At 42.3% G+C, this 27945-nt stretch overlaps 1 protein-coding gene across 1 annotated transcript; it reads left to right on the forward strand.

The window, feature by feature from the left end:
* Positions 1-24441: 24441 nt before the first annotated feature.
* LOC123399046 (blue copper protein-like) lies at positions 24442-27028 on the forward strand. The gene is made up of 2 exons (XM_045093474.1): positions 24442-24752; positions 26252-27028. Exons 1-2 carry the CDS (start codon positions 24578-24580, stop codon positions 26695-26697), a joined length of 621 nt encoding a protein of 206 aa, XP_044949409.1. The 5' UTR covers positions 24442-24577; the 3' UTR covers positions 26698-27028.
* Positions 27029-27945: the final 917 nt, after the last annotated feature.

Below are 27945 nucleotides of genomic sequence, written 5' to 3' on the forward strand. Positions count from 1 at the left end.
CGCATAGGGCCTTCTTGGGCTGTCCCACCAGCCCACTAAGAGCTAGTGTGCCACCCCCAAGGCCTATGGGCTTCCCCGGGGTGGGTTGCCCCCCCCCCCCCCCCGGTGAACTCCCGGAACCCATTCGTAAAACAACGTCGAACCTTAAGTGTGCAGACCCTGCGGGTTCGAGAACTATGTAGACATGACCCGAGAGACTCCTCGGTCAATATCCAATAGCGGGACCTGGATGCCCATATTGGATCCTACGTATTCTACGAAGATCTTATCGTTTGAACCTCAGTGCCAAGGATTCATATAATCCCGTATGTCATTCCCTTTGTCCTTCGGTATGTTACTTGCCCGAGATTCGATCGTCAGTATCCACATACCTATTTCAATCTCGTTTACCGGCAAGTCTCTTTACTCGTTCTGTAATACAAGATCCCGCAACGTACACTAAGTCACATTGCTTGCAAGGCTTGTGTGTGATGTTGTATTACCGAGTGGGCCCCGAGATACCTCTCCGTCACACGGAATGACAAATCCCAGTCTTGATCCATACTAACTCAACGAACACCTTCGGAGATACCTGTAGAGCATCTTTATAGTCACCCAGTTACGTTGCGACGTTTGATACACACAAAGTATTCCTCCGGTGTTTAGTGAGTTATATGATCTCATTGTCATAGGAACAAATACTTGACACGCAGAAAAACAGTAGCAACAAAATGACACAATCAACATGCTACGTCTATTAGTTTGGGTCTAGTCCATCACGTGATTCTCCTAATGACGTGATCCAGTTATCAAGCAACAACACCTTGTTCATAATCAGAAGACACTGACTATCTTTGATCAACTGGCTAGCCAACTAGAGGCTTGCTAGGGACAGTGTTTTGTCTATGTATCCACACATGTAAATGAGTCTTCATTCAATACAATTGTAGCATGGATAATAAACGATTATCTTGATACAGGAATTATAATAATAACTATATTTATTATTGCCTCTAGGGCATAATTCCAACACATTCGTCAACGTGTAAAGCTCAAATACATGAAGCTGGGGTGGCCGTCCGACAACCGCCATGGACGTTAGATGCTACTTCGATCCGAAGCGGAGTGCCAGATTGGCAAAGGTGCCGTCCTGAGCTGGATGATGATGACTGGGACTCAAAGGGGGTAATGCTTGAATTTCACAAGCAGACACAAATCTGCAACTCATAGAGACATTAGATCAATTATGCGATGACCACTGTTTTCTCGCACCGACCATGGAGGATTATTTGACAACTTTGTGGTGTTATTTTCCAAGGAGAATGGTGTCGTAGGTCGGGTTCTGTCTATTGTAGTCATACTAGATGATGGGCTTTTGCATTCGGAGATGGGGTACGGTGCTCGGTTGGAGCCACAAGTGATCGGGGTCTTAGATGAAGGACGACGTACCATTTTCTTGAACATGACGATGGGTATTTTCATGGCAAAACCAATGTCTAGGCAGCATTTGTGAGTTATTATTCAAGCGGACCAGCTACCTTTCTCATGTGTTTGTCACTACTCAACCTTCTATACTACAGGTACAATTACTTTACAACATATATAAATAGCTGGGGAGTAATTTATATTGTGTACGAAATGCAGATCAAAGTTTTTCATATCTCCATAAATATTGATTAGCAAAAGTCTTCAATTTCATGAATTACATCACATGTCCTACTGTTTGACTAACTAATGTTTGAAGAGACCTACGTACGTATTTGTTGTCTTTTTAGGAAAAGGCTTACGATACGCCATATGCAAAAACATGTAGAGAAGTTTGTGTGTGTGTGTTACATACTAGGTCATGGAAACATGTAGAGAAATGTGTGTTACATACTTCTTCACCCAGGTCATGAAAACTTGTAAAAAAGTGTGTTTTACATACTTCTACGCCCAGGTCATGGAACCATGCAAAAATGCGTGTGTTACATATTTTAGTTGTGTAATTTGTTTTCTTGAAATCCCATAGCCGTTTGTTCCCAGTGCATATCTAATGCCACAATGATACGCAGGGAACATGTATTGGAGTCTCGTCTCACCTTTATTTAAATTTGAGATTAATCAGTGAGCTACTTGTTGGTACTAGCCAAACTTTTGTGTCTAATGCAAGATCTTCCACCTACATGATATATGTCTAATGCAAATTTAAGCATAGTGCTTATCTATTTGGTATTGTGCTGTTTTTCATTTGTATTATTAAACTTATGTTTTTGTCTATTTGCTTGATTATTTAGAATGACCTCACTATATTGGCCGAGTATTGTACTAGTGCATAGATTTTATATGTGGCCACTTAGAACATGTTTACAAAATACTAACATATGAAAGCCCACACATACGATCTAGTGTGTGTATGTTCAAAGCCCACACAAACCTCTCTCACATGAATAATCCTCCCCTAATTAATAGCATTACTAGCATACCCAATATCCATACTTGTGGCAACCAATTAATTATATCCAACCTAATATGAACATGCAATTAATATTTTCAAAAATATTAGTGTGCAACATAATTACTGTATTGTCTAATATTAACATGCATTAAAGGCACACAATTAATGTGCAATGCAATATATATCTACTAATATTAGCATGCATTGCAAGCACACAATTAGTGTGCAATGCAATATATATGCACACGATTGCTAGTCAATTTAAATGGTTGCAATCAAACAACATATCGGATCGGATGACCAATGTTTTGAATAACCTTTATTTGTTTGTGGGATATATGATATCTTTAAAATGTAGATCTTGATTGTAAGAATCCTAGTTTAGATATTTGTAAAACATTGAACTTCTTCTGTTTTTCAAGTTTATGCTCAGAGAAAAGTTTCAAGCTTATAAGTTTTATCATTGTGGAGAAAAAGAAAAGCGAAACGGTTCACACAAATCATTAACATTAAAACTGATGGCCAGGCCCAGGATAGATAGATTGCTTACGAACCACACCAAAAAAAAAAAAAGAACAAGAACCAGACCGCGTTCCCCACTCGTCTGAAACTGGAGTGCGTTTCTTTCTACTTTCTGTCCGTGGTCAGATCCCCATCCATTCCCTCTTCCATCAAAAGGATCTCCATTCCCTCCCCTCCTCTCGCCAGCCTGAAGCCTCAGGGTGGACACGGTCCGGGCCGGTCCGGTCCCGGTCCGAGCCGGCGTTTGGACCGGCCGCCGGCGGTCCGGTCCGGACCGGACCGAGCAGGCTGGCGGTCCTCTTTTCAGGGACCGCACCGGCGAGGCAAAAGCCCGGGCCGGACCGGCGGACCGGCCAACAGCTCACCGGCGGCGAGGTGGTGACCATGGCATCGGCTATCGAGGGCTGTAGGTCGTAATCGGAAGCGGAGACAGTGGGAATAGGTGCGGGCACTCATGTAGAGCTCGAGACCGAGGTCGGGGAGGCCGGAGAAGCAGCGACGGCGACGGAATCGACGACGAACGGCGACGGCCGGAGCTGGAGATGGAGCAAGATCCCGTCTGTTTCGTGGCGAATCCCATCGATTTATTACGGGGGGGGAGGAGATCCGATGCTTGCGAAGCTCCTGGACATGGTGGTTCGTCCTGGAGAGGACAGCGGCCACGTTCTCCTCCATCTCGTGCTCTGGACGGCGGCGGCGGCGGCATAGCACGTCTCCCCCGCCACACCTGAGCCGCCACACCTGCAGCACGCCCCCGGCAGTCCTCCAGCACGCCCCCGCCATGCCTCCAGCACGCCCCCGCTATCCCTCGCCATGCCCCGGCCGTGCTCTCGCCATGCCGCGGCCGTGCTCTCGTCATGCCGCTGGTGAACTGTTCGGTCCGCTCGGTCGGACCGGGCTTTAACCGGACCGGACCGAGAAAAATTCGGTCTTCTTTTCAGGGACCGGACCGGCCGGTTTTTGTGGTCGGGCCTGGACCGAGCCGGCTCGGACCGAGCGGTCCACGAGCGGGCCACGAAGCCCGCTCGGTACGTCCAGGCCGACTGAAGCCCTACACCTATACAGCTAGCGGCGATGGAGAATGACCAGCCCCTCGGGGGCGACCAGCCAAACCCGCCGCCACCACCCCATCAGCTTCCCGACGACATGCTCCGGAATATCTTCCATCGTCTCCCGTCAGATCCCAGCGCCCTCGCTGTCGTCTCCTCCGCCTACAATGCCTGGCGGCGCGTCGTCTACGACAACGAGAATTTCCTCCGCTCCTTCCGCGCGGCACACCACGGCATCCCACCACTGGTAGGCTTCTATTCCGACCCCTTCAACGGCGTGCTCCAGTTCACTCCAACCACGCCTCCTACCCCGCCCTTGCCCCCCGCCCCGGATGGGTTCCGAGCCTATGGTTGCACCCACGGTCGTCTGCTCCTCGGCGGCAGAGACGGAGACCGCGACCTCCTTCTTGTCCGGGATCCTCTCACCGGCGAGGAGCACCCCATCCCGCCGGCGCCTGGCTTCCTCCCCGCGCAGAGCTGTCACGCGGCGCTGATCTGCGACGCCAACCACGCTACGGGCGACGACTGCCACTCATCGCCGTTCCGCGTCGTCTTTGCATATAGCGAGGACTACCCACCCGGCGGCTGGCACCCGCCCATGGCTCTCATCAGCACCAATGTCTGCGTGTACAGCTCAAAAACAAGAAGCTGGGGTGGCCGCCCGGCAGCCACCATGGGCGTCAAATGCTACTTCGATCGCAGGCCGAGCGCCGTGGTTGGCAATGGTGCCACCGTGAGCTGGATGACGATGACGGCTGAGGAGGGCAATACAGTCCTAGAGTCACTCCTAGAATTCCACCTAGACACACGAACTCTTCAACTCACAGATATACCAGATGAATTACGGAGCGACCAATTTGTTCTCGCGCCGACCATGGAGAGCGCGCCGGTCGGCATCGCCGGCGTGATTGAGAACTCCGTGGTGTTATTTTCCAGAGAGAATAGTGTCCCAGGCTGGGTTCCGCGTATCGTAGCTACGCTGGATAATATCCTGCCCGCTGGTCCTGCTGATAATGGTGTCGTTGGGCTTCTGCCTTTTGAGATGGGGTACAGTGATGAGGAGGAAGATGAACTAGATGACTTGATGGGGCCGCAGGTTATCGGGGTCTCAGAGGAAGGGGGCACAATTTTTTTGGAGACGAAGATAGGTATTTTCATGGTCAACTCAGAATCTGGGCAGCATCAGCGAGTTCTTCAAGCCGATCAGTCTTTCTCCTGGGTTTATCCCTACTCCACCTTCTACACCGCAGGTACGAAATACCTCCATAAATATTGATTACCAATTCTTTATGTGTATATTACATCCTAGCTAGTACTCCCTCCGTCACTAAATTAAGTGACTCAACTTTGTACTAATTTTAGTACTAAAGTTAGTATAAAGTTGAGTCATTTATTTTGAGACAAAGGGATTAATATTTTGGAGAGACCTGCCTCCATTTTTAATTGTTATTTTATAGGAAAAGCCATTACGCTACACCGCAATACATGTAGAAACAAGTGTCTCAGTGTGTGTTAGGCTGGCTGCAGACCTGCAGTGTCCTACATATTATAGATAGTTCTATATCCCCTTGCTGAAAAAATGTCAATATAATGTAATATATCGTTAAAGATAATCAAATTTGGTTATGCTGATTCGGTGCAACAATTGCATGATTACATCGTATTATCACCTAATAATTTCATCTTCATCTTATATCATCAAGCAAAGGGATGGAACATATGTTCAGTTAACCTGTTGCCAGTCACTATTTTCTCTACCAGAATGCATATATGCACAGTGACACACATGGTCAAAAGTTGTTGCACATACAAGACCTGTACGAGTGGTGTTTCAAGTGCTACTTGTAAGCTTTTTCTATGAATGCATAAATGGTGATGGTCCGAACCTCGAATCTTGGTAGGAAGTAATTCTATCTTAAAGTGAAACTCTTAACAAGGTTATGATTGTGGCACGATAAGTTGTACTGCCATGCTCGTAATTATAAATCTGAATTTGCTAACCTTACTCCATGATTTAAACTCGTTCCACTCACTATGTTTGCATTGGCCTCCGAAACTTACATCCTAACAACTTATCTGTATTAAATTGATTTGGGAGGTTGTAGTCTGTTATTTACAATTATCTTGTACTTAAAATTTCTTATACTGAGTGCATATATACTTCTATGTGCAAATGATGAGATCAAGTACAAAGATAATTACACCGAGAGAGTACCAGTTAACTGAAAGTAACAACTTATGTGTACTGTTAACTCTTGGTGTACATATATTTTTTTGTATTCAATATTTTCTTGTAAACATGAGGTTGTTTGTAATCGGTGACATAGTTTCATAGATAGAGCTTAGAGAAAAAAACATTTTCCATATAATGGTTCAAATTATATACATATGCTATATAAAAAACTAGAAAAGATACAAAACAAATATGCCAGTTTCAATACATTAGAGAAACACCCATCTTATTCTTGTGTGCTGCGCCGTAGAAACATTCCCTTCAAAATTAGAAAAAATTGTGGTTTACTTATACATTTGGAAATTGATTTCAAAATGTCGCATAAATCAAGCTAAGGCATTGTAGTTTACAGATATGGTGAAATCGGTCATTAGGATTTGAAATAAACCTTTATTGTAGGAACTCCTCACTGCTCGGTTTATGCGTATATGTATATTCATGTGTGTATATACGATGCATATATATATTTCACCTTTTCAGTTCAACTTGTTCAAATGTATATTTCACCATCAGAATATGTATATCAATTCCCCATGAAGTATATCTACTGATATTTTATTGGGACTGTTTATTCCTGTAGCTGGTAAAGCAGTTTTTGCTGATGTACAGAAGGATCAACAGAACAACAATATACTATCAGGTCAGCATGCAACTCAGGTGTGTTTTTCCTTACGATGAGCTCAACTCCATGATGTTACAAGTTATCTCACAGGAGTTGTTGTGGTATACAGTCTGTGATAAGATTAATTTGCAGAGCTAGTAATGGCTAGGTAACTTCATCAACCTAAATAGTATGTTAATTTATAAAGTGGAGGTGGAAGCTTTGGCCCTTATAAATCTTTTTTTTTTGTAGATTTCAGATAGTATAGACCCTAATGAGCAACTGTACCTATCAGCTTCGGTTGTCTTATCTTTACACTATCTTTTTTCTTTTATATTGACAGTGATATTGTACAATGATACAAGATGTTATGCAAAGAATTTGTACACATGTTTGGAAGTATTGTGTGCGTAATTTCTTTCTTGTTTTCCATACATTTCCATCCTTAATTCGCTTTGTTGTATTTCTTGTAGGTGGAAAAATCAGTACTCTAGGAGAAAAGTAGCAATGACGGTGTTGATTAGTTTATATTCAATAAAGAGGTGATGACATATTTTATCATATGCACCATTTTTTGTATTTGAATGTTTACTATGACCTAATCTTTAAATAAGTTGATGTAGTTGTCTTTTTTATTTTAATGTCGGATCACTTGCTACAATATTTCGTAGGTGTACCTCTCAATAAGTTGTGTTATATGTTAGCTTTATTACGTAGCATCTGGGTGCAAGTGCACTTAAATCATTAACCTGGTAAAAATATTTGCATCAATTTATGAAGGTCAAAGGCTTGTTGGAGATGAATTTCCTTTCTTGGCCTCTTAGCCATCGTATTTCTTGATCGCGGAATGCTCCCTACCAACTATTTGCTACCCTGCAAGAGGCATGTGTACTTAGGGAAAACCAGTATTTCTTGCTAAGAGTTTATGATTAGAATGGACAACCCAGTAAATTTGCAACCATCCAGGTTTTTTTTCCAAAACTAGAGAGGATTCCGACAGAAAATTATTATGGCATAAAGTTGAGCATGAAGTCCCTTGCTTTGATGTTTAATGTATGTGATTGGACAAGAGGCCAGACAATAAACTTGTGGGACCCCGGACCGACTACAAAGATTGTCGTGGCGGCACATGTGAACTTGTAATGGAACTTGCCTATGTATATTTTGTTATCCCAACATCGAGCAATCAGAGAGCAACAAGTGTTGTTGGAAGGGATCAAATGCACTTTATTTCTATCGGAATTAGTGTTGCACAAGGGTAGTTCTCGCCTTCTCCATCATCATGTTTTCCTATTTACATGGTAGATGAGAGAGGATAAAGACATTACAATTCTACCCTTGCCTTTTTCGGATTTACATGAGGGTATCCTTGTCTCAGCTGGAGCATCTAAATTGAATATTTCCTTGGCTCCATGGAGAAGTTTATTCCCACTGCCATCTAGGTAGAGGCCCTTGGCAATTCACAGCAGCAGAAGTTTCAAAGCGTGTCGTCGAGCAACTCGAAAATATATCGCGAAGAGATCCCACAATGCTTTGCCACAGGGGACATAGAGTGCATTGTCTTGTGTTCAGAAGTAAATGTCTTAGAGGAATCTCACGTTGTTGTGTGAGGAGGCTGCAACTTTACAAAAAATATATATATCATTTTTAATTACCAAAATATATTTAACCAGTTGGACCGAGTGTGAATACACATGACAATCTTAACCATGCTTACTGCTTTAGTATGTATAACATTTTCACACAGTTTTATGATACTAACGAGATATTTATTGATTTTTAGGTACCAAGCAACTTCTAAGGTGATTTGATATAATAGACATATGATTCTTTGAGCGTCAAAATTGGAGTTGTCCTACAAAAAACAGTTCTTGTATGCCCGCAATAGTTTCTCCTATTTACTGGACTGGATCTGCGTTATCCTCGACGACTTGCCCTACCTGGTGCCTAATATTCCTGTAATATTATACATGCAAGAAGTGAACATTAAACATTTTGGATAAAAATATTTGTTGCAATGTGTACTGTGATATAAACATTTTAAATATTTGTTTAATTGTGCTATGGAACTTATATGTCACCAGAAATATCTAGCAGTTATTTTCATGCCGTTATATGTGTATCTAGCTACTATATATACATCCCCTAGTTGGCTGATCAAATTTATAATTACCTTTGGTCTAACGATCTGCATATTACAAGGGGTATCCATCTAAAGGCCGTGTTTAGGTCATAGATTTTGGATATGTCATCAATCTGCTCCCTCATATGTTACCAGAAAATATGTACTCCCTCGAAGAAATAGAAGATTGTTTAGAACACTATATTTCTTTACAGATGAAGTAGTACTTGTTTCGGTACCAAGATATGTGTATCTAGCTACTATAATATCTCCTTCCGCAAAAAAAAAACTACTATAATATCTCCTATAAGTTCAACGAATATTATTATAAGATATAACCATGATAGTCTGACCTAATAATGATAGAGGATGGCATAGTTATGGGAAAGTATCCGGTACTCCCATCCTTGGAGTACTCTCGGTGCTCCAAGTTCAAAACGCATCTATAAATGTTTTTAAAAAATACAGAAGAATTTGTGAATGTTCGCAAGAAATGCAACTACAACCCCTAGAAATTCAGAGGTCCAAACTTGAAATGCACATTCAAAAAAGTGAAATCTGGCATGAATAGTGTAAAAGACAAAATCAACATTGACACTATTCATATCTAGATTTCAGATTTTCGTTTCTCAATGTACATTTCGAGTTTGCACCTGAAATTTCTAGGGCCTGTAGTCACATTCCTTACGAACATTCACATTTTTTTTCAGAATTTTTTGAAACATTTAAGTTTTTTTTTAACTTGGAACACCAGGAGTACCCTAAGAATGGGAGTACCAGATATTTCCCCGCACAGTTATCAACATATTCTCTTATGCTAGATCTGAACTTAACATAGAAGTATTTCTATCTGTCACGAGAGATATTTTTATCACGCATACTGTGGCCTCTAGTGTTGCAACTGGCAGCCACCTAGAGACGACACACTAGGTTGTGTGCTGCAACCACAGCATCCGCTAGTGTTTGAGATGGCAGGCACCTGTGCTTCAATTGGTAGCAGACGGTAATGGACAATAGGTGGAATGGGAGAAGATCACATGTCCAGAAAAAAATGCTAGAAAAGCTTCAGGCGAAGGGGAGTTGGATGACTACCCGGTCTGTCGTCGTTGTAGGAGGTTCTTAAGCGAGGGCGTGGGGGCATCTCTTTGCACTCATCGGACGGGGAAGTACAGAGGCTGGAGGTGGGCCGTTGGCTGTCAGTCGTGAGGGAGAGGCAAGGATTTTCTCCCTCGCCTGTGGACACCAGGAATTCAGGAACCTCTAATTAGCGAACACTTCTTCGGGAGTCTCGCAGCGAGCACTCTAACGCGTCGCCCCTTGACGCGTGCTCAACCGCCGATACGTGTCGCGCTCTGAGCATTTTTTGTGGATTTTGTTTTTTATTTTTCCGTACGCGTTTTCGGCTTTTTAGATTGTTTTTTTTTATATTTCAATTCTTTCACCGGTCTTTCTTAGCTTTCGTTCAAAAAATTATAAAAAATGATTGCATGAAAAAACACGTTTTTTATTTTTTTCGCGAGAGTGACGGTCTTGCTTTCGCGAAAGACACGGTTTTGCCTTCGCGAGAGGCACGCCCGTGCTTGTCGGAAGCAAAAAAAACACGTTTTCTATTTTTTTCGCGAGAGTGACGGTCTTGCTTTCGCGAAAGACACGGTTTTGCCTTCGCGAGAGGCACGCCCGTGCTTGTCGGAAGCAAAAAAAACACGTTTTTTGGTTATTTTGTCAGAGGGGCGGTTTTGCTTCCGCGAGATGTACGGTTTTGCTTTCACGAGAGGCACGATTTTACCTTCGCGAGAGGCACCGTTTTGTCTTCGTGGGAGGCATGCCCGTGCCTCTCGAAAAGGAACAAACACACTTTTTTTTTGCGAGAGCTACAGTTTTATTTTCGTAAGAGGCACAGTTTTGTCTTCATGAGAAGCACCGCCTTGCCTCTCGGAAACGGAAAAAACGCATTTTCTGTTTTTTTTTCCTATTGCGAGAGACATGGTTTTTTTGGTTCAGTTTTTCCGTAAAAAAAATTTATCAAAACCTATCGACATGAGATCTAGTTTTAAAGATCAAATGATTCGAGATTTGGGCGTACGATTTAGGAGATAAAACATTTTGAAAATATGAATCTACGAAAAAAGGGACAACTCCGAGGTTGTGACAAGTGACACGCATGCAATGCGCCACTTGTCGACATGCGTGTCACTTCTCACAACCTAGAAAGGTGTGAGAGTGATCTTTGAAAGATGGACTCTTTAATTAGTGATTTCGTGAGAATTCTTACCCCGAGACAGGCTGTGATAAGGTTAGGGATCTTTCCACCTCTCGACCTACCAAATTGGTTTGTCTACTTCTCCGGATCCAACTTAGCCAACAGTTTTGCCCATCTGGGAAAGGCATGTATCCCCTCTGGACCCCCTTAAACCAAAATGAGGCCTATTAGAATGTATAGATTTGTGAGGATTCTGGTTTGGGAACCTTTTGGAAGGTTTTTTAAACAATTTTTTCTTTATGATTATTGTAGTTTTTTTCTTTTATTTTTATTTTTATTTTGCTTCTTTTAAAATTATTCTTTTTTATGTTTTCCAAATTTATATCAAAAAAATTTAAAATCTATAAAAACAGGGTCCCGATATTCATCACATGTGTCACATATTAGACATTCGTCCATACATCGTGTGTGGTGTACGCAGGAGATAGCCCACATGGGTCATGTACCGGAGAACATTAGAATTGCCCACACGTGTGAATCTAGCTACTTCGTGCCACATACCAAACAAGTACTACTCATCCCCACCCTGCGCGTGTGGCACTGACCAAATCTGCCCAAACGTCCTGATGCAGCTGCGTTAGTTACCTGTTGGATGACATTTTAGTTATCCCATGAATGGCACCTTTAGTTACCCGGGATGAGAAATCTAGTTATAAAAGTATGGTACTTCTCTCCGTTCTGGTTAACTATAGTTACCGCAGGATGACACTTTAGTTACCCAGGGATAGTTGCATGTGTGTTTACCTAGTTGTCATGTATGATCCAATCATAGTTTTCATGTATGGTTAATCATAGTTGTCATATTTGTTCACCTGGTTGCCACATATGCACAACTGCATTTTCCATCTAGCAACGAATCATAGTTGCCATGTGTGTTTACCTAGTTGTCACGTACATGCAACTGCAGTTGCCATCTAGCAACGTACGAGCGTCGTGTGGACGAAGAGCAGTTTGCCCACACGTGCATGGACTAGATGATGATTGTGTGGGCAGAAACTATAGTTCGCTCACACGACGCAGCTAGCCACCACATGTTGTGGGTTGTGTGGGCGAACTCTCCAACGCCCACATACGATGATGCCTACGTGACACTGAAATTCTAACAATTTTTTTAGGATTCATGCAAAATATATTCAACGTGGATCAACACGTATGGACGAAATACAAACATGACACACGTGTGGGCATTATCATTTGGGATAAAAACTGTTTGGAGTTGAAAAATTAACTTTTCAATAAATGATTGCAGTTTTTAAACATTTGTTCATAATTCCAAAAAATATTTGACGTCTAAAAAATATCGGATACTAAAGAAATGTTCAGTCACTACCGTACTCGCTCACCCCCGCTCACTGTAGTTCGTTCATGAGATGGCCCACCCAGATGAACCCGTGTGCAGCATCCTCCTATTTGATGTGAAGAGCATCTACAACCGTATCCTTCAAATCGGTCTCAAACGTTTGGGCAGCCCGTCCGATCACTAACCGGTCGCAAAAGTCGATCAAGTTGGATCCCGTATACCCATCTCAAGCGTTCGGACTGACTGACACCTCTCATATCCATCTTAAATATAGAGACGATATGAGGGATCGTGAACGTGCCCGAGCACGCCCGGTCACTCCGTCACGTAGGACGAGACCCTATTTCGAGCCATCTTTTTTCTTTTCTTTATATTCATTCTTTTCTTTATCTCTTTTCTTCTCCACCAATCACGTGAAAGTGACCGGACATATAAGAAAAAATATAAGAGGTGTGACTGCACAGATGAAAAAGTAGGGGCTCAAAACGGACACGCCTGGTCACTGACCGAGCGCGTCCGTCGACGTTTGAGGTGTCGGATTTGCAAGTTTCGGCTGTAGATGCTCTAAGAGCTTCACTTATTGCAAACAGGTGGTCCCGACGGAGTTTTGATGCTATAGTTCTGATCAGGCTGCTCGGGAGCCATAGCATGGCCTTCTAGCAATTGATATCCATTTCGCAAGTGATTGAAATGCAATTTCATAATTCTGATCTATAATTCAAAAAAAAGACAGGAGAGAAAACCATGAAATACCTAAAAAACCATGGGAGACTTAATAAGGCGTAGTACAAGAATATGAACTCGTTATCCATCTTAGGCCCTCACTCATCCTATATAGATGAACTTTGCAAAGCAAACCTTAGGTTTCCGATGAATTGGATTCTCACCAATGTTTTCGTAACTCATATTGTTGTTATGGCAATTTTTATTGGACCTAGTACTGTGTAAGTAGGTGTATTACATTGCAAAGGTGAAAGAAACCGTAAATTCATTTCTGAGCCCGGACTCTTCTACACCCGTGCTGAATACAAAAATCAAAGCAAATACTAAAGAACTTCAAAAAATTCCAAATTTTTTGGGTGGTAGACAATTTGATGTGTGTGGTCCATTCCAATTTTTGAATCATTTGTTCATCTGAGCAGCTATCGACAAAAAAGACAAATTCAGGATCTCTAAAAATGTTTATTGTTCATGTACTGTTTTGACCCGATTTGTGTTTTTGATGAGACCTGCTCAGATGTTCAAATAATACAACAACCGAACCGGATCTCACACATCAAATTATCCTCCACCCAAAAATAATTTGGAATTTTTTGAATTTTTCTAGTATTTATTTTGATTTTTTCTGACCGGATGCAGATGAGCCTTGGCACGAAACGCTTCACTCGAAACCTCCTATATGACGATGTCGGATGAGAGCACGGGTATGGGTGGGCAGGCCTTAGCCTTTAACTCTTTTCTATTCAACAAACGTCATGGAAGTACAAAGAACACAGAAAATAATAGAAACTATACCCATGCTCATGGACCACCTAAAGACGACTACAAGCACTAAAGCGAGTCGAAGGCGCGCAGTCGTTATCGCTTGTCCCTCACTGGGTTCGGTCTAATGTCGTTCTACTAGACAATCCGAAAGTCAGTGTGTTAAGTCTCCAAGGACCAACACACCTGAACATCAACCATCGCCTATGGAGAGAACCATAGATTAGAAGGATTCAACCTGTTGACACACAAACGTAGAAGAATGAAGACCGAATCCAAGCAGATCCATGGAACATGAACATCGACTCAATCCCACCAGATACATCAGAGACACACCTCCACATATCCTCCAATGACACCAGGCACACTATCGAGACAAGGCCAGGTGGGCAGAACCTTATTCAATCTTTAGGGACTATGTATTTCTGCCCAATGTACAAACCCTAAACAAACTAAGAAACAAACATAAAAGCGGAATTGGATCCCTCCTCCCTACAAGGGACGGGATCCATACCGCCTCCATGGCCCTAAGACCACATTAGATGAGGCAGATCGGTGATTGCACCAAGGGGAGGAGGGGAAATCCTCTAGTGGTAGTCACTTGTGGGAGGAGGAAGGAGAAAAACATTTTATAAGTCCAAACATGTGTGGTGAATAAGTGAACATTTCTTAAAAAGTGTGTGAACATTATGAAAAAAATTATAAGTATTAACATTGCTGAAATTTGTGATTCTTTAAAAATGGAAACATTATTTAATAATTTTGTTAATATGTTTTAATATTATAAACAATTTTAAAATTCACTAAAAAAATAAAATATTAACATATTTTAAATCTGACAAAAAATTGATAAAGCATGTAATATTTTCAAAAGAAAGAAAAAAACAAAAACAGAAAGTGAATAGACAAATAGAAAAAGAAAACCAGTAAAAGAAATAGAAATGAAAAAAATATCAGACACAAAAGTTGAAACGTAACCACGAAAACTGCTATTGAAACCATGATAAGTTCGCTCTATCTCACCTCTTTGAAAAATAAATACCTCGAGCTTTATGCATTTGCAATAACCATTGCATCATTTATGAGGATTAATATAATCTGGTGTGCATTCTCAATAGTCTCTTTGTGAACCAATTTGCATCTTTCCCACCATAAATATCAGCCAGATGTGGTAAAATCACTTCACGCACATTTTGATTGCCCATAATGCACAAATCCTGATGTGGATGTGGTAGAACCAGCCAACCAAGGTTAAAGTCATAGACTTAGTACGCGTGCTCGTATTTTCTGAATTTGTTTCACACTTTTCGACGATGTTTGTTTAGTAGTAGGAGACATCCCCGACGAGTATGAGGTGCATGTCATGACTTTGTTAATATCAAGATGTTGTGCCCGCTTCGTAACTTAAAGTTGCTCGTATGGATATGATGGGTAGGGTGTGTGTGCATGCATACCCTGCGATCATGAGTGTAGATGTGTATGTGAACATCTATGATTGTATCGTTGTAAAAATATTGCACTACCCTCCTATGACGTCACAGCTTTTAAGAGATACTCCATCCTTCTTACAATATAAGATGTTTTTGCAAACTATGTTAGCTTGCAAAAATGTCTTATATTATGCGACGGAAAGAGTAGTCTTTAAAAATCAAAATAAGAATTGTGACAGGGAGACGTATTAAGCTGGTAAACTTTTATGTTTTTTTGTTGAGAATCTGCTAAACTCTGTGCTGACTGGCCGGCATGTCTGGTACTCTGGTTCATCACCTGTCCAGTTTGTCTTTTTCTTTTGTACATTTAAACATTGGTTTAATAAAGTCGGCCGCTCTTATCTCAAAGAAATGAACCGCCTGCAAATCACGTGTTACCTTTTCGGTAATGTTAATATTCAGGAAATGTTTCCTGGGAACACCCCTACAACCATCTGATCAAAATCACGTGGTGACAGTTTTCCAGAAAAGATTGTCTTCTAGACCAAAACCTACCATCCTCTTCTGAAGAAACTGCAATTCCTGTAGAACTAAAACTTCCAAAGAAAACACTCGCAAATGTCATCCCTTCCTTAATAACGTTCGCTAGCTATTGGGTGTCCTATCTTTTTTCGATAGACAAATATGAATAGAAGTTTTTCCTCAATAAAAAAAATTAAAGAAGCAAAAGCCTCTCTCCTCCACATCTCTGACGCTTTGGATCGTTCACATGCATTATATCTGGCCATAGGAAGCCCGGCCCGGTCAGCTCGGCCCGACCCGGCCCAAAAAAGCCTGACCCGGCCCCACCCGACATTGTCCACGGGCTGGGTTTGGGCATGATAATCAAGTCTGGCGGCCGGGCCCGGGCACATGAAAACCTGATTTTATGCCTACGTCGGGTCGGGCATGGGCCCAAAAATTAGGCCAGACGATCGGACCGGGCCGGGCTCGGGCCTTAGTTTTGTACCACGGGTTTTTTAAGGCCCGGCCCGGCCTAAGATATGGCCAGGTATATGCATGCACAACAGAAAGTTGAGGCGACTCCCCCTTTTCCTACTTCCTCCGTTTTTGAATATAAGATCTTTTAGAGATTTTAGTATGGACTACAAAAAAAGCAAACTGAGTGAATATACACTCTAAAATTTGTCTATACAGATCTGTATGTAGTTCGTAGTGAAATCTTTACTACTCCCTCCGATCTAAAATATAAGACATTTTAGGGATTTCACTAGGAGACTACATACGGAGCAAAATGAGTGGATCTATACTTTAAAATATGTCTATGTACATCCGTATGTAGTTTATAGTACAATCTCTAAAAGATCTTATATTTAGAAATGAAGGGAGTACATACAAAGCAAACTGAGTGAGTATACACTCTAAAATTTGTCTATATAGATGTTCTAAATGTCTATATAAGAGCGTTTAGATTACACTCTAAAATATCTTATACTTCCTCTGTAAATTAATATAAAAGCGTTTAGATTACTAAAATAATATTTTAAATGTTTTTATATTAGTTTACGGAGAAACTATTTAAAACCGGAGGGAATACTTCCTCTGTTCCTAAATATAAGTATTTCTAAAGGTTCAACTAATGGAATACATACGGATGTCTATAGACATAGTTTATAGTATAGATTCATTCATTTTACTTCGTATGTAGACACTTAGTGAAATATCTTCAAAGACTTATATCTCTACTAATAAATGGGCAGTTGGTAGCCGGAGCTCACCAGTTAATTTTCGTCTCTCCTTCCATTGGTTTTTTTCGTCACTCCTCCTACCGGCTTTTTTTCGTCACTCCTCCCACCACCGGTTTTTGCCTCTCCCCCTCCACGATCCCTACCCCGCTCCCCGCATCTCTCCCTCCTCCTCCTCCAAGAGCATCCGCCGCCGCCAGTGCGTTGGCTGCCTCTCTCCCCCAAGCGTCGGCCACCTCCCTTCCCCAATAGTCGGTCGCCTCCCTCCATCAGATGTCAGCCTCCCTTCACCAGATGCCGGCCGCCTACTTCCCCTTGCCAACCGCCTACATCCTAGCCATCGGCCATTTCCTTCTACCGTTCGTCGGCAGCATCCGTGTCGCGGCCGCCTCCTTCCCCTCCCTTCACCACACGCCGTCTGCCGGATCTTGCCGTCGAGCGCATCGGTGTCCTAGACCACCAACCTCGCGTCACCCCCTGCTGCGTCATCCCCTACACATGTACGTTGTTCTTGATTTGGTTGAGGAAAGGATTGCGTCATCGTGTTGGGTGAAACCCACGGCCTCTTTGTTTGATTGGTTCCTCCCGATTTGAATCTTAGTGGAGTTATTTCATTCCTCACTGGAACGTGTATACCTCTCACTTGGATGTTTCAAGGAGCAGGCTACCCTATGATGGAAGAGGATGGTTGTAAATAGATTGAATTGTACTGCAAAGAGACTGTACTTGCTATACATTGTATTTGACCTGACATTGTTTGTTTTTCAATTTCAGCTTTGGATCAGGACTAACCTGTAGCCAAGAAAGAACCTGAATCCCAAGGTGAGAGGCACCTTGTCCCTTAATAGTAGAGATGTGAACAAATACGTTTCTTATTTGATAAGTGAATTCACAAGTAGTTTCATTCAACGGGCTTTATGTGAGATGTGAGCACCTACTAAGATACACTGCACACAATATCTATTTTCTATGTGCAGTTTCAGACCTATATAGATCTCATAAGTGGGAGCTAAGCGCCTAAACTGGATAGTACTGCAGTTTCTTTGTGCTATTCTTTTTAACTTAGTCTAAATTCTGTTCATTAACATCTTTTCTTTTTTGCATTTTTAAGGTTCTAAGAACTCCGATATCATTGGATACTCTTGGGCGCATTTTCATTTATTCTGAAAAACATATAGATAAAGGTGCACCTATTTTACGGGAGGCATACCTAATATTTCCAGTGAGAGTTAGGCAGCTTAAAAATGCAAAATATTTTATGCTCCCTACATTTTGATGTTATTTTCTTAATCAGGTACATGAAGTTCAATCAAATCCAATGAAAGGACATACTCTGACAAAATGATTCGGACTGGGAATCTATAGTAGATGTTATGAATTCTAGAGTAGAAGGCCTGTCACACGAGGAAATTGTTGCTCATATTTGCCGTCAGCCTCACCTGGTAAAGCGTAAAGAGAAGATTAGTAATATCTTGGAGGTAGATATAAAGGCTTTGTAAACTAAGAGAGACAGCGAGCGGTGGAAGATGTTGGTTTTAAAGGCTAGCAGGGACAACCGGTGGTAAATAATGTGGTTTTAAAGGCTTTCTTTCGATTTAGGTGGAAATCTGTTTGGCGGACAAATCTTCCTTTTCGTGACTGCACACAAGGAGGTAAAACAAACAATATGCAGACAAGTATGTTTTCTACACTGGGCCTCCTATTTTGTGTTTGACTAAATTTTCAAAACATTGTCATTCAACTTATATATTATTTTCCTTGGTAATTTCCTTGGTTGATTAAACTGATTGTGCATATGAGAACCATTTCGAGTAATTTCCTTGAAGAGTGCAATGGCTTCTTAAAACACTCTGGCGGATGTCCTAATAGTCATTTCATATATGAACAAACTGCAAAAGATATGGACTGATATATGTCTTTAGGGAGGGGGGTCAAATATATAAAGTCAACTACGCGAGTGCCCCGAGTTTGCTACTCGATAAGCCAGCTTCAAAATAAGAGCAGCATGAAGTCGTACCAGTTGTAAATGGATGTGGCAAACTACATGTTTTGTATAGGAATTTTCATATAGAACACCCTAGGCTCATAGATGTATTAACTGTTGATATTCTTGTGAAATACCATATGATCTAAGCATGACCTAGCTTGCGATGTTAGCTCCAGCACAACTTGCTCATTTCTCAAAATAGGCTTTCGCCCCGCTTTATATATAAAGCAACAACCATACAGAGTACACAACCGAACGATAGAAGGAGATGAGGTGACCCCATACGCGGCCGATCCCAAGATAATCGGATCATGCAGAACGCACGCGACTATGCAATCGAAATAAAGTACATGATGGACTAAAGCAACACCGCGCTAAGCCCTATAACACCTAAGCTCCACGACAAGGCCCCCAGAAGGGATAACGGCGCTAGGCGTCGCCATTGCCGAGTCTGCAGCAGACAAAGGTTTTCACCCGGAACTCGGACACAGAGAGGAACACCATGACGACGTCTTCAAGAAGATAACGGCGCCCGCAAGCGTCGCCGTCGTCAGCGACAAAGCGCGGAGCTTTCGCTCGGCAGCTCCCCCGCGTCACCACGAGGTCTCGAGGGCACGCGCGCGAGGCAAAGAACATCCAGATCCGGATCGGGGCATGGCTACTACTAGAGTTAGAGAGCACGTCCGAGCCACCCGCAGCATCACCTCTCTCCGCCCACACGGCCAAGAGGTAGTGCCATCCCCGCCGCCATGGTACCCGCGGGAGAGCCAACCATGCGGACCGCCATCCAGGGCCGCCACCCCGTCATCCATGTCCAGGACTCCATCGACCGTCCACATCTTGGTGCACCTGCCATGGAGGGAAGAGCAAAAGGTGACACCTTTCGCTCCTAGCCCGGCATCAGCCATAGAGTATGGATGGACGCCTCCACAGTAGGAGGCATCCACGCCTGGATCCCCAGCCGTACCCAGTGGACGGGGGAGACCCTACTCTGTGACTACCGACGGCCGTCGCCGAGCCCGCTCGCACGACGCCATGACCATGGCCCTTGACGCCGATCTGCCCGACAAAGTGACAAAGCCCCGACCACCACCAACGTCCACCGTACCCGCGAGGAGAGGGGCCTCACCAACCACGGGCACCTCCCGGATCGAGCCCAAATGTACCTACCCGGAGAAAGATCTCTGACTCACCCCTGGCACCATCCAGATCTGCCCGAGCACAAGCCCCGGCTCGCAGCCATGTCTGCCTAGAACCAGGGGAAGGAGGCCTGCTGCACCACCACCCAGCGCCACCGGCAGAGACACGACACCCAGCATGACGCGTCACACTTTTTTTACATCACTCCACTACGGCGCTGCTTCAAAGAATTATTATGTCTGGACCAATCGGAGTGATGTAAAAAAAGTGTGATGTGCCACCAATTGATGAAGTGATTTCACCTTCCTGCAATGTTGTAGGATCTAGGTTTGTACTGGAAGCATTTAATTCCTATTCTTTTGCTTATTGTGACAGCCCTTATAGATGGATCATTAGGCGTAACCTCCATTGATGGCATTACAGGAAACTCTTCACTGTTATTGCCTAACACCTCTTTTGTCGCTAGGAGCGACTGAACCTGCCTGGGCATGTTTGCTCAAGTTAGAGAAGACTTTGGAGCGACTCGGAGTGGAGTTGGGCGATGTTGAGCCAAAAGTGCAGCTCGATGTCTGGTATATATCTATAGCCTAGATATTTATATATCCTTCGTCGATTCTTTAGTCTCATGGATTTCTACCATCAAACAATTTCTATTCCTGGTATGCTGCCATGAGGCTGTATGTAAATTAGTATTATTTGAAACAAACTGTTGTATGGAGCCGATAGAACAAATAGAGATATTTTTGTGGGTCATGTTCACTATTTTGCATGATCGTTAAATAAAGTTTCATTTGATTGCACGGTCAAAACTTTTACTGAGATGCTTCTTTGCCCCACTACAAGTTACAAATATGAATCTTTGAAGTTCGTTGTCATTTTTATTTCACAACTTTCTTTTTGTAACAGAAGTGGAAAGTATTTGCAATTAGCAGATGATATTAATCATCAGTCGCCATGCTTTCTGGGTTTGCTTGCAGTTCAGGTTTGGTCACTTGATTTCCTGCCCCAACACCTCTAATAATTGAGTATCATCAATTTATCTGTGTTTGTTCGCTCTAATCCTCTGCTGATCGTGCTTTCTGGACAATTGAATTACTTGCTATTGACCAGAGAAAAATTATTGATGATCAGTACCCAGAGTGCGTGTAAGTGTCTAAATTTACAATTTAGATTATCATATTGCGTGGCTACCCTTTCAAAGGTAAAACAATAGCATTATTTCACTTATATTATAGATTTTTGAGTGTCATTGCACCTTTACCATCTGAGATTTGCATAATTATTTTGAGAATGGGGAGGGTTGTGCCCATGGTAGCCCACTGTCGTAGCATGTCAATATGCCCCTGAAATTGCCGGAATAATAAACATGTCGACAAGAAGACATGTCTGTGTTAGTTTCTCTACTCTCCAGCAAATTTTAAGACCATAAATGGGAGGCATATTCACCTTCATATGAACAAGCCTATGCCCACATTCACCTTTATATGAACATGCATCTTCTACCCCCCTCCATCATGTGTGGAATCACCAATACATGCCTCCATGAACAAGTGAATATACTAAATATATTTCACTTTGGTACATCTGAAAGAATTACCTTTTCTAGCACATGTGAGTTTATAGGATTTATGTTTTATTAATCCATGTACACAAAGGCAATGTTTTCCATAAAAAGAAAGATTATGCTTATACTTCATTATGCATCTTGTACATATATAATGGTACAGATAATTCCATTGTGTGTGAATGAACAGAGCATTGAGAATGGCGCCGGAACAAAACCCATGGAAGCGAACTCCTTTTGCTCATATCACATTTTTTTGTCATGGTGCAAAAGGAGAACAAGTGCAGGTGTGTGTTCAGATATGATGAAACCAAATAAGGCTGCAACAAACATGTTATATTGTCTTTCAGTTATGAACTTTATGGCACTGATGGTTCTCAAGTTTGGTAAGAGTTTGGACAAAATATAAGGAAAATGTCTCACGCTATACTGGAAGATGTAATGGCGTGTTCCTCTGTATAGCTTGATTGAATACATCTACGAACGTTTAATTATAATATGCAAGGCTAGATGGATTTCTTTGTCTTGTCCTTGGCTAATTTATTTGTCTGTTTAGATTAGTAGTATTCTACCACATGAAAATATATGCACTTCTATTACTTTTATAGTTTAGATTAGTAGTATTCTACCACATGAAAATATATGCACTTCTATTACTTTTATGTTCTTGTGACAATCACATAACCTCTACTGGAATGCATCATTTATATGAACATTGTAATGTTTATTTGTAATGATCATCTAATTCCGCATGATGATCATGAAAAGGTAGCAGCTGACACCATACTATTTTATTATTAGCTTGCCTAACCTAAAGAAGAAGCTTAAAATTGTGAACATATGTGTCACTAACATAACAAGGTGAAATCTTGATTTTTCTTGGTACAAAGTGATGGCATTATAGTTGACTTCCTTGTCTGATTTTATCAAACAAATTACTTTTGGTACATTTTCTACCTTGCTAATTGCCTTCTTACATCCCATGGCGGATCTGTGTATGAAAGTGTGATCAGCTATAAACAGGAAAAAAAACTATGAATCAAATAGTAGACCGTACTTCATGTGTGCATTGAGATGAACTGATTTTTAGATGCATCCAAGGTAATAGCTATTTTAGAAAAGAAGAGTGTAGACCATTTCATATATCGACAGCAAAAGCACATTGTGGTGGACGCCCTCGGTTGACGACATACATTCCTTGCACTGGGAATCACCTTGGAATGCCTTAGAGGGGAGAGGAGGGGGAAGGCGTCGTCGTGAAGGGAAGGGGAGACGATGTTGGAATGTCGTGGCGTGCTTTGATGCCAACAACATCAGTGAGGAGAGAAGTTGGGGGCATGCGACATGAGTGTGAGCGTTGTTGGGAAATGTGATATGAGTGTAAGCGTTGCTAGGGAATGCGATATGAGTGCGTGCTTTGATGCCAACAACATCAGTGAGGAGAGAAGTTGGGGGCATGCGACATGAGTGTGAGCGTTGTTGGGAAATGTGATATGAGTGTAAGCGTTGCTAGGGAATGCGATATGAGTGTAAGAGTTGTGCCATGCGATGAGAGAATGAGAGAGTGGATTACTATTTTTAAATAAAAATAAAAAGAGCGACACTTTTTTAGGGAAAGTGTTTGATTGCTACGAGAGAAATGGCATATACTTTTATATAGTGATATAGGAAAAGCGATTGTTTGCTATGAGAGAAATGTCACATATTTTTATATAGTTTAAAATATCAGATACCCTAACAAGTCACATTTATGATGGACCGGACCAAAAAATCATTGAGTTTTAACAATCAAAAGAGATGCATACGAATAATGGTTCTTAATATATTTGATGTGCATGATAATACAAAAGGTGTGTTTACATATATTATATAAGTGTATGAGAGAGATGAAGATGGATTATGTTGAAAGAAGGCCAAAAATTCATCTTCGTGGATGTAGAGACGAAGTCATTGAAAAAGTCAAAAATTCATCAAGTTTTATAATACAACATAAGGCCCGTAGCAACGCACGGGCATTCTACTAGTTTAGGTAGGGAGGGAGTACTAAATATGCATGGCCATCGCATTCGCATCGCAACGAAGGAAGGAAGATGTGCCTGCACCAACGGAGCGCGCTTTGCATATATGCGTGCTCGCAGTTGCTTCCATAAAAAGAAAAAAGATCTTTACAGCACGTACCAGCAACTCCACTTACTCATGCACGCACTCACATACGGAGCTAACTCGATCCATCGAACAGCCTCATGATCAAGACTTGGATTGACAGCCAGCTTTTGAGTTTGCTTTACTCAAGGAACAGAGAGAATAACCAAAGACCAGCCAAAGCTCAGCTCACGCAGGACCAACCCATGCCCATGCATGCATCTCGATCTCGACCAAAGAATCCAATCAAGTTTGCTTTCAACATAACCAAATCGGAGTGTCTGCCCAAACAGGGTTCTAATTAGCTGGTAAAAAGGGCAATTCTACTCGAGTACGTATACTTATATTATGAAGACAATGTGGTAGTATGAAAATGGAAGAAAGGAAGACGATGCTAGGGGCAGAACCGTCAGTAAAGGGAGATGTGACGCGCTATAAATGTCGTTCCCTGGCGCCACATTGGGGCAAACACAAGGCAGAGCGCGAGGGAGTACTGCTCTGCTGAACATTCGTTCCGTGTGCTCTGTTCTTGGCATCTACCCCTCCTTTCACAGGAGCAGAAGCAGAGGGTGTGTGAAGGAGAGATGAAAGGCATGAGGGGAATGGCCGTGGTGATGGCGCTGGCGCTGGCCGGCATGGCGGCGACCTCGTCGGCGGCGGTCTACCAGGTCGGCGGCTCCTCGGGGTGGACCATCCTCGGCAACGTCAACTACGCCGACTGGGCTGGGAAGCAGACCTTCAAAGTGGGGGACGTCATCGGTAAGTTCCTCATTTCAGAATACAGAAATAATTCTCAGCCTAACTGCACATCTTTGTTCCTCTCTAGTAGCTTCCTTCTTGCTGAAATTAATAGTACATCCTTGGAGCCATAAACACTATGGGAAGGAATTTTGAGGTTCTTTGTTTGTCGATGCAAAGAACTGCAAATCTTGCGAGTAACAGTGTCTTAAACAGTATAATAATACTACCTCCGTCTGAAAATATAAAACTTTTTTTAACTAACCTGCAAAAACGTATTACATTTTGATAAGGGGTAATGTGAGTTTTTTTTTTTTGCGATTCAAGAAAATATAGTGGAGTAGTTAAGTGGCACATGCTGTGATTATTGAGCAGGCAGCATCTCTTCTCCCATCTCCATGATTACTGATGAAAAGATGGAGTGCTAATGACTAGTCGCCGTCAGATGAGTACTTTAGAAATGCTGCGTCCATCTGACAATCTCTTTTCTGCGTCTTGCGTTCAGATGAAGAATCTTGCTTTTAACCATGCCATTACAAACAAAATTTGAGTAAAAAATATAGCACTTTACCTACCTGCACTTTAGTCGATGTTACTGCACGCTGCAGTACACACCTGCAAGTTTTGCGTGGTCGGTGGGTCTTAAAGCCGTTCACAGAGGCTTCATGCTGCCTGTGCACAGTATTGACATGATCCATATAGAGCTCACGCTCTCTGCATTACTATTCTGCACTTGGACACGTACGAGAAATGCAAGCTTGTTTCTTCTTCCATTTCAAATGAAACGAAAATCTACATGGACCACTTTGACCTAGTGAGCTCTGAATTCACGAAACTGCATATGACATAAATCATGGTAGTTGTGCTGCCCCATTTATTGTTTTCACTGGTTGCGAGATCTGCCAGTGCACTGCATGAGCTTTTAGCTCAGAAGAGTTAGAAAATGGCATCAGTGCTGCATTGTGGTCATGTGGTGTGCCTCATCCTCCAGCATGCCAGCTGCATTTCAGTAGATAATTAGTACTCCCTCCGTCCAGAATTACTCATCGTGGAAATAGATGTATCTAAATATATTTGAGTTCTGAATACATTCATATATGGATAGCAATAGCATGCTGAAACCCGTAGGAAATTATTTGCATATTGTCAAACTACTGTGGAATGAGTATATAGCTGCATCTTCTTAGGATTTTAGTAGTGTGGACTCCTCATTGGTTGTAAAGTGAAGCACTTTGGCACTTTCAATCACGAGTAAATCAGAAGCATGTGTGCACCAGCTTGCTAGCTATGGCTTTGGTGTGAAAAGCCATTGTACTCATTTCCTTGTGTCGATCGATCGATCGATCTACCTACCTTGTGATGCACGTTTTGGTTCCATTCCCGACACTTTGCGTGATCATTTCATCCATTTGGTGCCATCCAAAAGATGATCTAAAAGTAATCAGTTTTTAATTAATTGCCTGCGGCGATCATGGGTTCATGGCGGTAAAATCTGATTTTCGTGTCTGCAATGCATGCAGAGTTCAAGTACCCGCAGGGCATCCACAACGTGCTGGAGGTGAACAAGGCTGACTACAACAGCTGCACCAACTCGACGCCGATCGCGACCCACACCTCCGGCGACGACAAGGTGACCATCAAGAGCCCCGGCCACCGCTTCTTCATCTGCGGCGTGCCGGGCCACTGCGCCGCCGGGCAGAAGCTCAACGTCCGCGTGCTCAAGACACAGAAGCCCCGCTCCGCGGCCCCTGCCCCGGCGCCGTCCGCGTCCGCGCCGGCGCCGGTCGCGGCGTCCCCGCGTGCCGGAGACACCAGTGGCAGCAGCGCCTCGACCCCGCCCGCCGCGGCGACGACGTCTGACGGAGGGGTGACCGCGCCCGCGCCGAACTCCAACGGCGCCGGCGTCGTCCGCGCGGGCTATGCCGTGGCATTGGCCGTGGCCGCGTCCATGGCGATGCTACAGTAGATTGATTTCCTCCGTTCCATCGGCCTTGCGTTGCGTGCATCTCTCGGTGTCCGATTCTTTTTCCTGTTACATGCGTGGAGTGTTAATTCTTGATGCTTGATTTCCGTTGGTTTGAGGGGATGTTCGGTTTGGCAAAGATTGCTGTGGATTAAGAGCCATTGATTTGGCAGGAATTTGAGCTATATTCCCTGCGAATCCCTGCCAAACCTCCTCAAACCGAACAGGGCAAGTGTTGTTTTTACCTGTTTTTGATTCTGGTGTGTATCCATGGATATGTTGTACTTGTGTTTGGTATTTCAGAGCTGTAAATGTTACTCCCTCCGTTCCTAAATACTCCCTCTGTCGCGATTTAAGTGACGCCATTTGGTATATAATTTTGTACTAACTTAGCTCTCCTCCGCGTCACTTAATACGGGACGGAGGGAGTATAATATAAGACCTTTTAGAAATTGAGAAAAGTGTAACAACATCCGCGTGTCTAGGCATCCTTTATATGTTTATAAAAAATAAAAAATAAGAATAAGTTTAAAAAGAGGTAATATCACCGGTGGTGCTTAAACTTGTCACTTTGAACATCGAACTGGTTCTAAAACTTAGCACAAACGTTCAAATACAGTGGTAATCCTATCTATATGACGTATAATGCGCTGACGTGACACGCACAAAGGAAAAAGAATCAGTTAAAATTTGTTGCACAAATGATTTCAACTAGCTTTCAGTGGATAGCGGACAATGTGTGCTAGCCGTTCCTCCAATTAAGATTAGGTGTACAAAGTGTGTAAACGTTATATCTATATAAACCAACCGGCGTGTATGTTTTTTAGGGATACCCGTATGATTTCAATGGGCTCGAATCAGTGCGGTCAATGTTAGTTTTTTCTTAAATTTGCAATGATAGTAATAAATATGAAGTTAAAATACTAGTGTGTTATAAGTATTATACGTATGAAATATAACTTATTTAGCATAATGTTCAAGTAATTTTAAATAGTATTAATCTACTATTTTTAGACAAATCATACAAACTAAATTATATTTCTTGTTATAAAAATGTTTGTATAGTTTATAATATCATAAAGAAAAATCACAATTTAGAATTATTATTTTAATTATACAAAAATTTAAATATTTATATGCACATTTTGAAATTCCTAAGTTTGTTGTTTTAGAATTTTTTGCATAACAAAAAATATTCATACCAATGCAAAATTTTAAATTATTTTATTATTAAAAAATACTTACATCTGA

The sequence above is a fragment of the Hordeum vulgare genome, chromosome 5H (genome assembly GCF_904849725.1).
Source record: "Hordeum vulgare subsp. vulgare chromosome 5H, MorexV3_pseudomolecules_assembly, whole genome shotgun sequence".
Taxonomy (NCBI): domain Eukaryota; kingdom Viridiplantae; phylum Streptophyta; class Magnoliopsida; order Poales; family Poaceae; genus Hordeum; species Hordeum vulgare.

What these genes read in the sequence shown, in the direction of transcription:
- LOC123399046 (XM_045093474.1), top strand. Translation starts at nt 24,578, where the DNA reads ATGAAAGGCATGAGGGGAATGGCCGTGGTGATGGCGCTGGCGCTGGCC. An exon ending in CAAAGTGGGGGACGTCATCG is followed by an intron (nt 24,753 to 26,251) that starts GTAAGTTCCTCA and finishes CAATGCATGCAG; the next exon opens with AGTTCAAGTACCCGCAGGGC.